At 40.2% G+C, this 16,790-nt stretch overlaps 1 protein-coding gene across 1 annotated transcript in view; it reads left to right on the top strand.

Annotated features, from left to right (window-relative positions):
* The window catches only part of BMX (BMX non-receptor tyrosine kinase), a 29,580-nt gene extending 13,576 nt beyond the window's left edge, over positions 1-16,004 (top strand). Inside the window, exons 7-17 of the mRNA XM_074572563.1 lie at positions 2,584-2,643; positions 3,376-3,430; positions 5,012-5,091; positions 6,171-6,298; positions 6,710-6,784; positions 7,528-7,699; positions 8,621-8,837; positions 11,670-11,734; positions 12,682-12,800; positions 14,771-14,928; positions 15,930-16,004. Of these exons, the coding sequence (XP_074428664.1) occupies positions 2,584-2,643; positions 3,376-3,430; positions 5,012-5,091; positions 6,171-6,298; positions 6,710-6,784; positions 7,528-7,699; positions 8,621-8,837; positions 11,670-11,734; positions 12,682-12,800; positions 14,771-14,928; positions 15,930-16,004 (1,204 nt within the window). The remainder of the gene's footprint in view (positions 1-2,583; positions 2,644-3,375; positions 3,431-5,011; positions 5,092-6,170; positions 6,299-6,709; positions 6,785-7,527; positions 7,700-8,620; positions 8,838-11,669; positions 11,735-12,681; positions 12,801-14,770; positions 14,929-15,929) is intronic.
* Positions 16,005-16,790: the final 786 nt, after the last annotated feature.

Genomic DNA, 16,790 nt, shown 5'->3' with positions numbered 1-16,790 from the left:
TCTTACTTCAGTCTCTCCCCAGCTTTAGCAATACTTTTCCACAGAGACAGAGCATCCCCATCTTGTGCAAAACAAGAAGAGTTTAATTATTTTCTTTGAGGCTTACAAGTGGAGGAATCCCCTTCAGCACCTCAAAATAAGCTATTTTTGGTTAATATCCAGCTGAGGCAGAAGAGTGAGTCTATTCTCGAGTTATTAAACGAGAAACAGCTCTAGGAGTACACTGGAGACAAAGGAAGTGCAACAAACAGGAGCTGCCTGGAAGAGATAAGATTCCTTGTCTGTCTCATGATGGATGCTAGCTGAGTTTGATTTTTTGTACTTGATAGAATTGAGGAAGGGAAGAATTTTTGAGCCAGGGGACGCCCAAACAGGTTTGGAACAGAATGTAATTACTTGATCCACTCATAATTCACTGATTAAGTTTACAACTGCAAGAAAACCAACAAATAAAGCAGCCTTAACTTATTGCACTTTATAACTCACAGTATTGTCATGCTGTTCTGGATGAAGAAAGCAGCACGCAATCCCTGCAACTCAAAGACAATAATAAATTAGTAAACTGAGATACGCTTTTAAATGCCTTCACTGGACTGTTTATGGCTATGTAAAAGCATATGATACAGGCAGCTCTGCTTAGACCCTGAGTGGAGGGCTCTAAGATGAATGGAGCAGAGAGCGATCAAGAGAAAGGGCCGACATTTACAGTTTTTTCTTTGGCTTGAGAAACTGAGACTTTTGCATCACTACAAGTCATATATACATCGTAACAAAACCTTTACATTCTGCTTGAAAAAAAAATGAAGATCTTGTTTTCTCGAATGTAGTAGGAACAAACATCAGGAGTTACCCGTTTCACCTGTTTCCACACACTCTTAGTTTTCTTCTCACTCTACTGAGATCTCATAAAGAAACCTTTCCTTTCTATGTCCACCCATATTCAAATATACAATTTATTCTCTCTATTTATTATTCTGATGGGCACAGTGTACAGCCCACCCCGTTACAACTACAGGTGCCTGTTGGTCCCCCTAACTTAGGTCGAACGTGCCATGCTGCCAGTTGCTTTAAGTGGTAGCTCAACTGTCCATGTTCATTTAGCTTAGCTTCTCAGTTGCATCCGGCATTGTGTTGGGAAGAATGCTGAGCCCACCTATTGACTTTCTGCATTCAATCTTGGATACTCTGCTGGAACCCATTAGTCACTGGCGTCCTTCATCACAGCAACTGAGATGGCATGTAATGATATTGTGGAACAGCTGCTCCAATATTCCATATGATGAAACCAATCACAGAGGAAGAAGCCATTTCAGAGACTAGCAAAAAGAGTACTTCATTGAAATGTAATTTTCTAAAACAAATTACTTCTGTATTTTTCCACATGGTAAGTAACAGCAGAAATGTTTTAACCATGAGCATTTCTGTTAGTGACATTCTGAAAAGTGACTCTCTGATTAATCCCTTTTCCTATTTTAAGTGACCAAATTGAAGATGCAGCCATGTACGATAGCTAAACTGTGAACTGTTTATTTTGCAGGAATGAAGGTTTCGTACCAAGCACTTGCTTGAGAAAGTTATCTCTGAATGATGATGAGCCAAGGTGAATCAATATGCAGCCATCCACTGCTCAAATGTTTTCCTCACCACTCTAGTAAAGATTAGGCAATGTTTCTGGAATATTTTTCTTTTTAAATAACTTTCTGACTACCAAGCATAAAGTTTCCTGAAAGGTATAGAATCAGATACAATTTGTCTTCTTGAGTCATACATTAAGGCAGAAAACATCAGTTGAAAATCCTGGTTTCATTTAAATCAATAGGGTTTTGCCACTGACTTCGATAATGCTAGGATTTCAAACTTTGTGCTCTTATTTCAGCATTAAAGCAGCCTTGCTAGCACTCTCATGCCTTTGTATGTACGTGAGTAGTCCAGTACAGGGCAAAGGGAGCCCAGGTCTGTCAAAGTGATACATCAGACCCATCTTTTCCTTTTTAGTGAGATGACATGACATTGTAAGCGTTAAATGCATGCGTAAGTATTTGAATAAAAATCTCACAGAAACGTAACAGATTGTCTCATAGTAAACCATACTGGACAAGATTCAGAGGTTTCCTTAAAAAAAATACAGCATAAATAGAATCATTATTATTTCTGCACAAGAGGTTATTTTAAAGGCCTCTTTTGTCTGCCACATGAACGCCTTCTGTTGTCTGTCATGCTAAGAACAACTATTTGGAAAGTCTAGGGTTGCGCAGATTTGGAAATCTTCCATGTAAATTTTGAAAAGGTAGATGCAATCTCTTCATAAGGTCACTAAAGGGATGTGTAGTTTCATTGGCTGTAACAGCATGCACAGAGAATATTTGGCTTTCCAACACATTGCATAGTGGAGGGGAAAGGCTGTATAAGTGTTTACCAAGTCATAAAAAAATCCAGACAATTAAATATTTCTCAAGTTTTTTAAATATTCACCTTAGACCATGGCATAACTACTCAAAAAATACATGTAGTATGACTTTTAAACCAAGAAAGGTATTTTTCATAACTAGTTTTTCACAATTTCATCACGTTTTATCTTTTCAGGGAAAACTCCAGTGTCAGTGAACAGACATTGGCAGAAGAGCAGAGTATTGCTAATCATGAGTGAGTACATAGAATACGTCTTTATGAGAACCAAAAGATTCTTTGGGCGGAGATTGTCTTTCCACTTCACAAATCCACTATATCTAGGGCAATGGTATCCTACTTATGGCTGTTATAATAATATAGTAATTATATATATTGTCATCAGCAAGATCACTGCTCAGGGACTTCCAAAGGTGTGAATGTATTTGCTTTCAGACAAAAAAGTCATTTAGACAGATCAATCTTGTACGCTAATAAAAGGGATGCTTCATAAAAGTGAACTGCTATTAAAAAGACTTGATTGGAACTCCCTGAACTGATCTGACAGAGCGTGCTTGGCTTGTTTCCTCCCTTTGGGATCTCTCAGTTTACTTAAATACTATAACAACCAGAAGGTTCAAGGTTAGAGGAGAATTAAGCACGTCCCAGCTTTTAGGGAGACAGCTGTGTTATGGTCTGCAGGAGGCAGAGCAAACTACTTCTGATAGGGCTCCTGCCAGAGCTTTAGGGCAGCAGGATCCTCCTCTAAAGAGATACTGTAAAAAGTCAGAGTCACAGAGTGGGCATGGATGTTTCAGGACAAGGACACCCACTGGGTGAGAGGAAGCAGACGGACAAGTCCCAAGTCTACCCTCTGGCTTTTAAAAGCAGTTTTGAAAATATTTATTATGGCTGGCATTTTTCACGTGTCTGCTGTGCCCTATTCAGAAATCAGCCTGTCAATAATAAGCCCAATATTTCTCTTTGCAGCTGGTATGCTGGTAATATCTCCCGTGCCCAGTGTGAGCAGCTGCTCCGTCAGAAGGTCCTACATATCCTTTATCACTTGTATATGAAGAACCATGGAAACGTTTCTGTGTCTGTTGTCTTTGCTATACTGTGTAGCTAGAGGATGCTGATGCTCTTTAAATAGCTGTAGTATTAGAGAGTGCTAGAAACTCTTGTGCTAACTTAGTGTTGATAAACAGATCTCAAAAAATGTCTGGATGCATAAGTGATACACCTCTAAAATAGGCTTGGAACAAAGCCACACTGAGTGCATTTCCCCTCAAAGCTCTGCTTTTAGATTTTACCTCTGGGCCTGTGTTGTTTGCTCCAGGGTGGCTCTTTCTGCAGGTCAGTCTAGAGGAATTCTCCGTGATGGTTTTACTAGATACAAATGTGGAGTAAAAGAAATTCACCCAGACAAGCAGACCACCCCGACCAAACTCCAAGGCTATGCCCACCGAGCATTGGCTGGGCACAGCTGACTAGGAGCAAGGATGGATACCACCATAGGACTAGTCAGGTGTACAAGTCTTTGCAGGATACGAGCGCAGAAGGGCTTGTCCATGTATCTCTCTGGAGGAGAGGCAGCCTCAGCTGTGCTTCGTGCGTGGGTGTGCTGTGTAAACAAGTTCTCTCCTCATGTTTTGCTGCTTTCTCACAGCCTGTCTCCTTGGCGCTTAACCACTAACTACTTTGACATAACCGGACCCTTTGGGAGCCTTGGCTCAGTGTCCTTTCCCTTAGACCCCCACCATAGGTTTCAGGAATGAAATTAAAGTGTGGCAGATCACTGGAGAAAGACTGAAGAATGTCCCATTCCCAAAAGGTGCTGGATACTCCAGACTCCAGTTAATTTTAAGGGGACATGAAATTTCCTTTGAACTTCACAGCAATGGCCCTTGGCCTGTATGTGAGGTTCCAATGTCTTCTTTCATCCCCACAATAGCCATTCCTAGTACATTAGAGGTGTAGCTGCTAAATGAACTCTGAAAACCAGAATTTCCAGCCCAGTATGGTAAACCATTAACAGAAGTAAAAGCGGATGGTGAAAGTTAGGACTGGAATGCCACATAAAGGCTAAAAATAGTCCAAATATAACAGAGTGCAGCAAAAATCTTTTTACTTATTCAGTAATGCAGAAATACTTTGGCAACAGAAAATACATCAATCTAGTGCATTATGTAAAGGAACTGAGTGTGGTGGATAGAGCTCTAATTCAGATGGGATGCATGTGGCAGTGTTTCGGTACCATGTACTACCTCGGGAGGTGGACATGCAGAAGGAGATGGGGTTAACAACTCCCCATCTCCCCAGCTATAAATCTTTATCTGTGCACCAAAACAAAATTGCAGATTATTTGCTTCATGTCTGGGCTGGGGTAAAACTCACCTGATTTACAGTGGGATACCACAACCAGCTACCTAGACCCCCTTTTTAGTGGAGAGAAAGAAATATTTCTAAGGCATAATTCATCTTATCCTAATGCAGTCCTTAAAGAAGGTCCGATGAATCATGTCTCCTTCTATATGTTGTGGACATTACAGTGTAAAAGCCTAAAGTTCACTGAAATGAATCCCAATATCATTGTTCCTTGTAACTATTTTTTTTTTTAAATTAGGGGAAAGAAGGTGCTTTTATGGTTCGGAAATCTAGCCAAGCAGGAATGTATACTGTGTCTGTATTCAGCAAGGTTTCTGAGTGAGTATCCAAAGAATATGTATAATTTCTATGAGCATGCTGTGGGCATGCTGCTTGGTGTCACTGGTCAACAAAAAATTCTCTACATTGTGTTAAAGGTGAACCTCGGGCACGTTCAGGTCATATGAGTTACCTGAACTCATATATGTCCCTGGGTCCCTGAATGGGAAAAAACTCATGGGTTGAGATAAAGACAGTTTAATAGAACAATAGCAGAAAAGGGAAAATAACAATAACAATAATAATAATGGTAAAATAATATACAAGATAAAGTAATACAGCACAAATCACTCTCACCACCCAATGAATTGGTCGCCCAGCCCATCCCAAACAGTGATTGTGGATTCCGGCCCCCCAGGCAACCCCCATTTATATACTGAGCATGATGTCTATGGTATGGAATATTCTACTGGCCATTCCATTGTTCTGTCTATGCTTCTTCTCAGCTTCTATGGGAAGCTGAAAAAAAGTTGTTGAATAGAATAAACATCACCTAGCAACAACTAAACCAATATGCATTATTGACATTCCTTTCACACCAAATCTGAAACACAGGAACCACTAGAAAGAAAGTTAACCCTATCCCAGCTGAAACCAGATCAGTCTCAAGAGTGAAAGAGAAGGAAGGGAAGGGGAAAGGGAAAGGGAAAGGGAAAGGGAAAGGGAAAGGGAAAGGGAAAGGGAAAGGGAAAGGGAAAGGGAAAGGGAAAGGGAAAGGGAAGGGAAAGGAAATGTGTTCAAAATTCAATGTAGAAATATTGCAAGGGCAGTATATGAAAGTCTTTTGCTCCAGATGTAACTGTTGAGAGACAAGTACTAACCATCAGACTACATTAGAGTATGCAGCAGAAGTCTCCACTGTGCTAGAAGCCTGTACTACACAGCCAGCAGTTGTAAAGGGGGGAAAAACGGGACTGAAGCAAAATTAACCGTCTTCCTGGTGGCACCTACTACATATTTTGTTATTTGGCCAGCTGATGTGTTGCGGTTCATGCAGCAACTGACTAATCTATTAACGGGTGGGCTGGAAGGCCTTTTGCGAAGCTTTGAATTATACAGCACTTTGTGATGTTTTTCAGAAGTAAAAAAGGAACAGTAAAACATTACCATGTGCACAAAACTCCTGACAACAAGTATTACCTCGCTGAAAATTACTGTTTTGAATCAATTCCCAAGCTTATACACTACCATCAGCACAACTCAGCCGGTAATCCTATATGTTCTTTCTACTTGATTGACTTTGGCCTAGGCTTCTGGACTTTTCAGAGTCATGGTGAATCTCTTCCGATACTGAATGCTCTACATACTGAAACATCTTTTGGGAGAATTTGGGTGGAACTTAATCTAACATATTCACAATCAATATAGTTGCTTTCCTTTGCCGTACAATGCTTTTTGGTATTGTACTACCTCCTCTTGCAATACCTTTGCTGGACTAGCCCTTAAGCACAGAAAATTTTCAATTTTGTGTCATGATGCAGCAGATGCTGAATATTGAATATTGAATATCTGTCATTATCTGGATGCTTGTAATATGACAGGTTGAGGGAGCTATTAGTTTCCCTGTATTTTCTTTGATTTCAGAAGACTCGTGACCTTTAACAGGTTTTCTTTGTAGGTATGGTGACAAGACTGCGGCATGCGGTATCTACACAAGTAAATAAAGTCCCAACCACAGCTTCATTAGGAAATGGTATGAAGATAACTTTCCTTTTTGAAACTGATGTCTGTCTTGGTCACCAAGAAAAGAATAACCAGGAAATCATGACTCTTATTGCTTTCAGGCTTGCAGGAGGTTACACAGGATCTTTAAGCTCATTGTTTCATGGCCACTTCCATTTGTCCACAGAGGAGGCAATGTGAGAATTTGGGAAGGATGGTCTTTCAGTCAATAGCTCCTCCTGTGGTTTCTTCTTGTCCACTATAGCATTGAGACTTTATGGTTCTGTGAAATAGGGTATCCCTTCCTACAAGTGCATCTAGTCCACATCCAGGGCAAGGTGAATGCAAAGGCATTTTATATCAACTTTTATGTTGTGCCCTTTTTAAGGCATTTTATGTCAAGTTTTATCAACAGTGCAAGACCTCTCATGCTTCCTTCCCCAGTACATCCGAGTCATGGCCATTCTTTCCCTTTTCCACATTACCTGGCACAGTAATACTTGTTCTTCAATCCCCTACGTGAAAATATATCATTATATATATGCATAAATCTTTCTTAAAAGTATTTATAATGCTTAAAATTTAGGAGTAGCAACCAACACTTGTAGAAGTGTAGTCTCCTTCCATTACTCAAACACAAAGCCAAGAGACAGGTATGTTGCTTCAGTGCTGCACGGTTCTGCAACCCTCTAGAGAAAACAACATCATTGCATGTGTGGGATACCATGTCTGCATTATTTTTTTTTGCTAAAGGAATTTCTTTTGTCCCACTAGGAATCTGGGAGCTGAAACGAGAAGAAATTGTCCTGCTCAGAGAGCTAGGGAGTGGTCAGTTTGGAGTGGTGTACCTGGGAAAGTGGAAGAGACAATACGATGTGGCCATAAAGATGATTAAAGAGGGAGCAATGTCAGAAGACGAATTCATAGAAGAAGCTCAGACCATGATGTAAGCTATGGCATTGCTTAATTATTTGGAAATAATGATCTTTCCAAACATTAATCGGTAATGTATAGCACACACAGGAAAGAGAATTTCCTCTTAAAAATAGCATTAAGTAGTGTTGAGTACCTTAGGCACAAGCTAAATAGGTACCCACACAGGATATGTGAAGTATTACCAAAGGAACTTCAGAAAGGTTGATAGGGTCATCTACAAAGTTTTCAGTTAACATCTCTTCCACAACTTCAGAGGTTCCATCTATGTCACTTAAAACTATGTTTCATTAGCATATATACAGAAACAGCTAAAAAGCTGTTCCTGCCATCCTGCAGGTAGGAATGAGAGACAGATTAATAACTGAGAAATGCCAGAAATGTGAACTAGACTTGAAGTTTAGTGTCTGACTCCAAAGAGGTAAAGATGTTAGACTTTCCAGTGAAATTCCATGACGTGATAATTGAAGCCAGTAATTCAAGAATATTTTGGATATCTCGTATCCTGGAGGAATGGACTACATTCCTGTCAGTTAACTAGCTGATATGATCAGGATTCTCCATCTGAAAATTTTGCAACATGATTTTAGCAGAAAATCTTAAGACCTAAGGTCCCCCACCAACTCAGATCTATTTTCTCCCACCAAGAAAGTTGCACTTTTGTGCTGCTAAATTGCTAAATCCTATTTCAAATTTGACTATAAAATTGTCATTTCATCAATACTGAGTCTTCTTTTGATTGTCAATACTGAGTTTCAAAGTAATAGGCAGAAGGACGCCCACTTCTTCTTGAAAAAGAATATTTAAAGTCTGAGATGGGACTGTATCCAGTCTCTTTTTCAGTACCTTGTATTAATATTTGAAGAACAAAACCTACAGAAATGCACAATCATCTCTATTTATTATTTGATTATTTTATCTTTCTTTATTTCAGGAAACTTAACCATCCCAAACTTGTTAGACTGTATGGTGTATGCTCAAAATTGTATCCCATCTATCTAGTGACGGAATACATGCCTAATGGCTGTCTGCTTAGCTACCTAAGGAGTCATGGGAAGGAACTACAGCCCCTTCAGCTCCTGGAAATATGTTATGATGTTTGTGATGCTATGGCATTTCTGGAGAGCTGTCAGTTCATACATCGAGATTTGGTAAGCTACCCCATGGGAGAAGTGGAACAGGAAAGGTAAAGGGATGACATAAAAGGCCAGGCAGTCCTACCCCTCAGGATCAGCCACAGCCGCACCGGCTCTGTTGGCACTCACCCCAAAAAGCTGTGTGGTCTGCTGAGCAGAGACACCCAGAGACGCTCAATACAAGGCAGCTCTGTACAAGTAAAGCATTAAAGCTCCATGTAAACAGCACTGCCCACAAGCTAATATCACGGAATCACAGAATTTCAGAGTTGGAAGGGACCTCTAGAGATCATCTAGTCCAACTCCCCTGCTGAAGCAGGATTGCCTAGAGCACATCCCTCAGGGCTGCACCCAGGCGGGTCTTGAAAGTCTCCAGAGAAGGGGACTCCACAAGCTCCCTGGGCAGCCTGTTCCAGTGCTCTGTCACCCTCACCGTAAAGAAGTTTTTTCTTATATTTGAACGGAACTTCCTATGTTCCAGCTTGTGCCTGTTACCCCTCGTCCTGTTACTGGGAACCACGGAAAAGAGTCTGGCTCCATCCTCCTTAAACCCACCCTTTAGATACTTGTAAACATTAATAAGGTCCCCCCGCAGCCTTCTCTTCTCCAGGCTAAAGAGTCCCAGCTATCTCAGCCTTTCCTCAGAAGGGAGATGCTCTAAGCCCTCAATCATATTTGTTGCCCTACGCTGGACTCTCTCCAGTAGTTCCCTGTCTCTCTTGAACTGGGGAGCCCAGAACTGGACACAGTATTCCAGTTGTGGCCTCATCAGTGCAGAGTAGAGGGGGAGAATGACCTCCCTTGACCTGCTGGCCACACTCTTCCCTATGCAGTCCAGAATTCCATTGGCCTTCTTGGCCTTGACAAGGGCACATTGCTTGCTCATGGATAATTTACTGTCTACCAAGACCCCCAGATCCTTTTCTTCAGAGCTGCTTTCCAGCAGGTCCACCCCTAACCTATACTGGTGCCTGATATTCTTCCTCCCCGGGTGCAGGACCCTACACTTGTCCTTGTTGAACCTCGTTAGGTTCTTCTCTGCCCAGCTCTCCAGCCTGTCTAGGTCACGCTGGATGGCAGCACGGCCCTCTGGGGTGTCAGCCACCCCTCCCAGTTTGGTATCATCAGCGAACTTGCTGAGGATACACTCTCTCCCCTCGTCCAGGTCATTGACAAATACGTTAAACAATACTGGTCCAAGTATTGACCCCTGGGGGACAGCACTGGTTACAGGCCTCCAACTCGACCCTGCTCCATTAATCACAGCCCTCTGAGTCCTGTCACGCAGCCAGCTCTCAACCCACCTCACTGTCCCCTCGTCTAGTCCACACTTCCGCAGTTTCCTAAGGAGGATGTTATGAGAGACAGCGTCAAAAGCCTAATATGTTCTGCTTTGGAGTTGAACTGACAGACTTACAGCCCTGCATACTGCCCTGCCCACATTTACGGGCTCTAGCCTCAAGGATTGATGCATCACTCAGCGGCACAGACCTCCAGTTGTAAAATTAGTCCACTGAAGTAAAGGGTTCTGTCCAATGGTGCTGTAGTTCTCCAGGAGAAAGAGGTGAAATATTAAAGACTTGGGACACTTAGACTGTTTTTAATGATTTATCCATTTGGGAACTATTTCTTTTATAAAATAAGTGTGAACACTACCAGGATAAACTGGAATTTACTCTGGTGTATTGCAAGCAGGAGCAGAACTTGAAAGTCTGCCGCTGCCTAGCTCTTTTAAACACATTTATCTGCCAGTTTTCAAGCAAGTATTTCAAGTTGCTTTTAATAAGATGATCAGTGCTTTCAAGGACTTAGACCCAAAGTTTATGCAAAACTTAGCTTTCTAGAATACTGGCATAAGTCTTTGGGGAAATAAGCTGTTATTTTATTGGTCTACTAAAAGTGAGCCTATCCAGACTTCTGGTGTATTGCACTTCACAGTCAGTAGCAGTATTTTGCCTTCTAGCTCTAGACGAAAATGTGTTGGAAAATTTGTGACAATTTCTGTTACATATTTGCTTCATTTTCTAATAGGGGTGTGGTCTTCTCAGGTAGCATTTTAAATGTCTTGTTGATGCTTTCAAAGAATTATCTTTATGCATAAATAAAGTTGTTATCTCACCAGTTTTCACACCCCGATTCAGAAATCACAAATATCAGACAGCTTAGGTAGCAGAATTCAAGTTGTAAATATAAAGTCAGTTTCCCAAAACCTGGCTGTACACCATGGGAAAACAGAAGTAAAACTTGAGCTTGATTTCAGGTTGAAGACTGTAGGTGCAAACTCTATCACAGAAATTAATAAACATGCGGGCAGAGTATACAGCCTTAGATAAATGTTATCAAGTGATCATCTGCAGAACTAGGCTTATATTGAACTTTTCATAAATCAGGCTGTTTAAATCACCTTTCATTGCTCCACTCTGTTTATAGTGTATTGCAAATAATCCAATCAATGTTTTTCACTTTTTGATGTCTTGGTAAATTCTGAGACTACTAAAAAAGACCCTGGAGTAGGACACAATTTGAAAGACAGGGTTTAGTTTCTGGATCTGTTGCTATTTTTCTAGGTGAATGTTTGTTTCTCAACTCTGTTTCCTCAATGTCCTTATTCATAAAGCTGGGATAATGGTAAAGAATGTTTTACGATCAATAGTCAGAAAGCGAAATAAGAGAGCTACTTACTGTTCCCTTACAGTTCCAAACTTAATTGCTTCAATCAAAGAATGCCATTATTCACTGAAATGCTAGAGGATATAAATTATTATTAACAAATTACCAAGGCATGACATTATTTGCTTCTTTTTATATTTTTTTCCACTCATCTCTTTTCTCATTTCTCTACTAAAGGCTGCTAGGAACTGTTTGGTTGACAGCAATCTTACTGTGAAAGTATCTGACTTTGGGATGACTAGGTAAGTAAAAGAATTGGGAGCCTTGTGAAGCTATTATGTTAGTGTATTTACAGTTTATTGGCACTGATCAGGTAGCAACTTCCTGTTAGGAAAGTTAAGCCACAGGGAGCGATACAGCTCTTTGTGTCTCCTTTCCATTAATGACCATAAGCTGTTATGGGGTCAGAATAAAGTCATTCTGCTGTCTCAAAAAGTTAAGGCTTAAAGGCCGGAGTTCACTAGTCAGGTCTGTTAAAGAAATCTCAGAGTTTACTTTGTGTACAAGTAATTTGTACACAAATTTGTACATTAGCCCCCCTACTTCTCCCTGCAAATTTGGGGGCCAGCCATCTTAATCAGCAGCCTCAATGGAGAGAAGCATCTGAGGATGAGCAGCATAGAGAACATGTCCCCCGAGAAGAGACTGAGGTAGTCTGGTGAAGAGGAGTCTAAGAGGGGATCTAAAAGCTGCCTACAGCTACTTACAGTTACAAAGCTGATGGGGCCAAATAAGTCTTATCAATGCCAGGTGATATAACAGCAGACGCACTGTAGCTCAGGAAGTTCAAGCTGGACAGTAAGAGAAGTTGACTCCCCAGGAGGATGGTGGAACAGTGAAACATGCCTGTCAGGGAGGCTACGACATTGCAGTCTTTGGAGGCTTTAAAGACTTGGGTACACAGAGCCATGGCTGACGTGACCTACTGTTGGGAGTAATCCTATTTGAGCAGGGGGCTGGGCTAGATGGCCTTACAACAGGCACTTCTATGATTCTGCATTATTTCTCTAATAAGTTGATAGCAGTGATCTGTTCTATAGATTATAGCTAATACCCCTAGCAAGCATCCTTTGGAAATTTGGGATTCTGCCCAGGCTTTTTTTAGGAACCTTGTGATACACAAGGAAGAAGCAGTAAATAGCATTTCACTGTAACTCTGTTAAACCCAAGTTTGGTTCTTGCCTTGTAGGTATGTTCTGGATGACCTGTATATAAGTTCACTAGGAACCAAGTTTCCAGTGAAGTGGTCAGCACCAGAAGTTTTTCATTACACCAAATTTAGCAGCAAGTCAGATGTGTGGGCCTTTGGTATGTATGGAATTTGACATATAAATATGTATATATGCCATTACATTTGGGTTTCCTCCGCTTACTAAGCAGAAATGCTAGACATTAAGACACTGAAGGAATGTACAAAGCAGTTACAGCTTATGTTCTTGTTTAATATTTTTATGCATCCAAGCCCGATCCCCTTTGGATTTTTTTAGCCCCACTGTTTTTCTTTTAGGCCCGTAGAAACTCTGCCTGCTCCCCATTTGCTGTATGCCTGTTTAATATGGTAAAGTGAACTGTTGGCAGCGGAGATCAAACGGTATCTTTGGCGTGTCTAGGCCGTAAATCAGTTCTGCCTGAGTCAAAAGAGCTTTTTTGTTAGTTGCAGAGGTCAGAGTGCGCTCTGTGCCTAAGCCAGCTGCGGAAGAGGGTCTGGGTGAGCTGGGACTCTGTATCTCAGCAAAAATAAGATGCATTTGCAGATCACTTTCTACCCAGGAATCTCAAACATTTGAACTTCTACTTCAGTGGTTTTCAAGCTCTGATTTTCAAATCCCTGGAGTCTATTCAGTGTTTCTAAAAGTCCGCAAAACTTGTCAAAGGAAAGGGAGCCTTTTGTGAACGGGCTTAAATTACACTTACATGGGTTTGGTCCTCCAGTAGGAAAATTTTGGCGGCTGTCAAGCTAATGAAAGATTGGCAACCCACTGTTCTTGACATTGAACAATGATGAATAAAGCAGACCAAAGTGTTTCCAAATGCTGGGCTGCTTCTTATCTTTAACTTCCGCTAGTCTCTGAACTAGAGACTCTGGCAGAGAAACAGCTCGCTCATGCCCTTTACGAGTTGTTTATAATATATACAATTAAATCAGGACTTGGATTTTCTGCTGTTACCTTTTCTTTTTGCTCTTATCAATGAAATCCTGGCTCCAGGCTTTATTGTCGTTAACTTCAATATTGTCATTCACTTCAGTGAGAAACCTTATTTTTCCTTAGAAGGTCATTTCTCATTTTAACACTTTCCATTGATGCAGTGGAAGCAAGGGGAGAGTGGGATCCATCAGTTCTTGTTTGGTTGTTTTAAACTAATGAAACTTCAAAGAGCTAAAGAACTGAACTGATGTATTCATATCCCAAAGCAGGTGTCAGAGAACAAATAATCTTGGTTTTACTAATGTTTTCATTAGGGAAAGCAGGGATTCAGGTACCATTTTATTCTGATCCCACTGTGACACAAGAATGCCCCAGCCTTCAAGCTGGAGGGAAGTCAAAGGTCCAATAAATCTATTTCACAAAAAAAATCTTTACCGCCAGTATTATATACCATTGTGAAATAAATATTTCACAATTATTTTTTTACTTTACAGTTGGCACAATTATCACATATGTTCAGTTGTGCAAAAACTGTTTCTTGCAATGCTATCATTATGAATTAATTATTATGATATTATCCAGTGTTTCTATTGCTTCAGTGTAATCCAGTTCTTATAGGCATGTATAGATAACACTATAAAGCGTTTAGAAATCTTTCTGATACCAAAGGAGTATATGTCCCACTCACTTCACAAAATCAGTAAAAATTTTCTTATGATTTACTCTACAAAAACAAGAGATACCTCTAGCTGTCATTTTGTTTTTCCTTCCCTTTCTCTCCCTCTCTGTTTACAGACACACACAGCTAAGGGGATGTTTGTATGTATTTTGTAAAAACTACAATCTGTGGATTGTTATGTCTTAGGTTTTGTCCTTTATTGCCCACATTAAATATATTTTATAACTAATTGTATAATCTAACTTCACCTTCTACTAGAGTAGAAGTTGTTTTACATTTGGGTACAGAATCGCACTTGTCAGTCATCTCCATACTTTTCTTTGGACAATATTCTCTGTGAAGAGTCTGATTGCTCACATGTTGCATGTGTCTCTTGTTCCAGGAAAAAGGGGTTATCTTGCATTTCTTGACTTTCATTTCTTGTCTTCCATTGTCGTGAATATTTTTTGCAGGTATCTTAATGTGGGAGGTGTTCACTTTGGGAAAGCAGCCCTATGAGCTTTATGACAACATCCAGGTGATTGAGAAAGTGACGCAAGGATACAGACTTTATAGGCCACAACTAGTTTCCGACGTCATCTACCAGATAATGTACAACTGCTGGCATGAGGTATGTATATCTGCACATGCAAACTGGAGAAAACAAAATAATAGGGGTCACTAGGAGCCGCTGTTGATAGACCAACTAATGTTCATAGTGGAAAATATCTCTTATAAAAGCCATTGCTTATGTGTAGTACTTTCTATATAGCAGTCTAGTTCAGGACATTGTTAGTACAGGGAACAGGGCGTAAAGGAAGATTGCCTCCCTTCTTCTCAGAACCATGTGTTTAAGCAAATAACAGCAAAATACCCTTCAACGTCAACATAAGATACAGAGTGAGATTCTTCTCACCCAGTTTTAATGGTTTAAAATTTGGGTGCTGAGCTAAGCTAATTGTCTACATCCTTTCCATAATTACAGGATCATTACTGGTACCTCTCCATGTTCATTTATTCTTTCTGTCTTAGCCACCACAGAATAAAAGGTATCTGCTTTCATGCACAGAGGTCTTAACTAATTTTGTTAGACCTCTACCTTTTTAGATATCTAATGTTGCTTGAAATAATCCCTCTCTTAGAATGGGAAGGATGTGTTACCCCATCTGTGAGTCCCCTAGGAATTGTAAGTCAAATGCTGATCATGCTCATTTTATTTTGAGAGATCAGTGTCTGCGGTGCCAAGAATTACCCTGATTTGTTGTTCTTCTTCGTCTAAATTTTAGTCAGCTGTCTGTGGATGTGATTTGTTTCTCACCAGCAACAAAGAACTGTTTGGCACATTACTGGTGATACCATGAAATGACAGTGATTTGGGATTTTTTTAGAGATAATTGTCAGAAAAATGAGGAAAAAAAACTTATATTTGAGGACATGTTAATGCAAAGAAAGAAGATTACACTATCACAACATAAGAAAGATATTAAAAGTAACTTCAATTTTCTTTGCCTCATAAGCATCACTGTCTCTACGAATTTCTGCATGCTAAAATCAAGAAACACTAATGCAAATTACAGTTCTTGAGTGATTTCAAAATTAAATAACCATACCCATCATCTTTGCTTCATTTAGCTACCAGAAAAGCGCCCTGCCTTTTTTCAGCTCTTGTCATTTTTTGAGGCACTGAGAGAAGACAGCAGAGCTTGAAAAGGAAGATTCATAAACAGATGACTGTTCACGCTGGTTCCATATCACCTGTCTTCTGTACAAGAGCTAAATCTGAAATCTGCCCGACGTTAGCCCCCCCTGTTATTCTGTATATTAGTGTTCTTCTCATTTAATCAGGGAGTTGACCAAGACGTGTATGGAAAAAGCTTTTGTGACACTCTGCGGGTGACAGAATTTGGAAGGATACTGCGGAAGAATATAATTCATTTTGTTAGCATCGTCTCAAAGGATTTCTCAGACACTGAGATATATATACCAACTGCGTACTCTCCTTCAGTGCGTCCAAACTGTCACTATTTGGCCTTAACTGGAAATGTAAACCGGGAAATATATGCTTGTTAGGTTTTCTGATTATCATAACTCATCTGAATGTGTTTTTTCTTTATAATCACTCGAAGCTGACACCTGAAGTCAAATTTAGAATTGCTGCAAGTGGCAGCAACATAAATCGTTATAGTCTCACTTTCAATTATTTAGAAATTACTGATGGTAAAATATTATATCAGTTTGCTTACCAGTACTATTGACTTTAGTTTGGGCCCTCGGGGTGTATGCTTGATTTGGAATTTATTCCAAGCTACCTATCTGAGATATCTGCAACTTAGCAACATATGAGGTGTTTACTAGACTGTTATTGCTTCCTCCTAAAGGTAAAAAGGGAGAAAAAAAAAAATTCAATGCAGAATTCCATAGCCATTGCAATCGTAAATGGTAAATTTGCTGATCTCTATAAAACCTGAAGAGCAAAGATTTTAAGGGAATTGA

Source organism: Larus michahellis, chromosome 1, assembly GCF_964199755.1.
Source record: "Larus michahellis chromosome 1, bLarMic1.1, whole genome shotgun sequence".
In the NCBI taxonomy this organism is placed as follows: Eukaryota; Metazoa; Chordata; class Aves; order Charadriiformes; family Laridae; genus Larus; species Larus michahellis.
The sequence above is the reverse complement of the archived record's forward strand: the minus strand, read 5'-3'. Positions and strand labels throughout refer to the sequence as shown.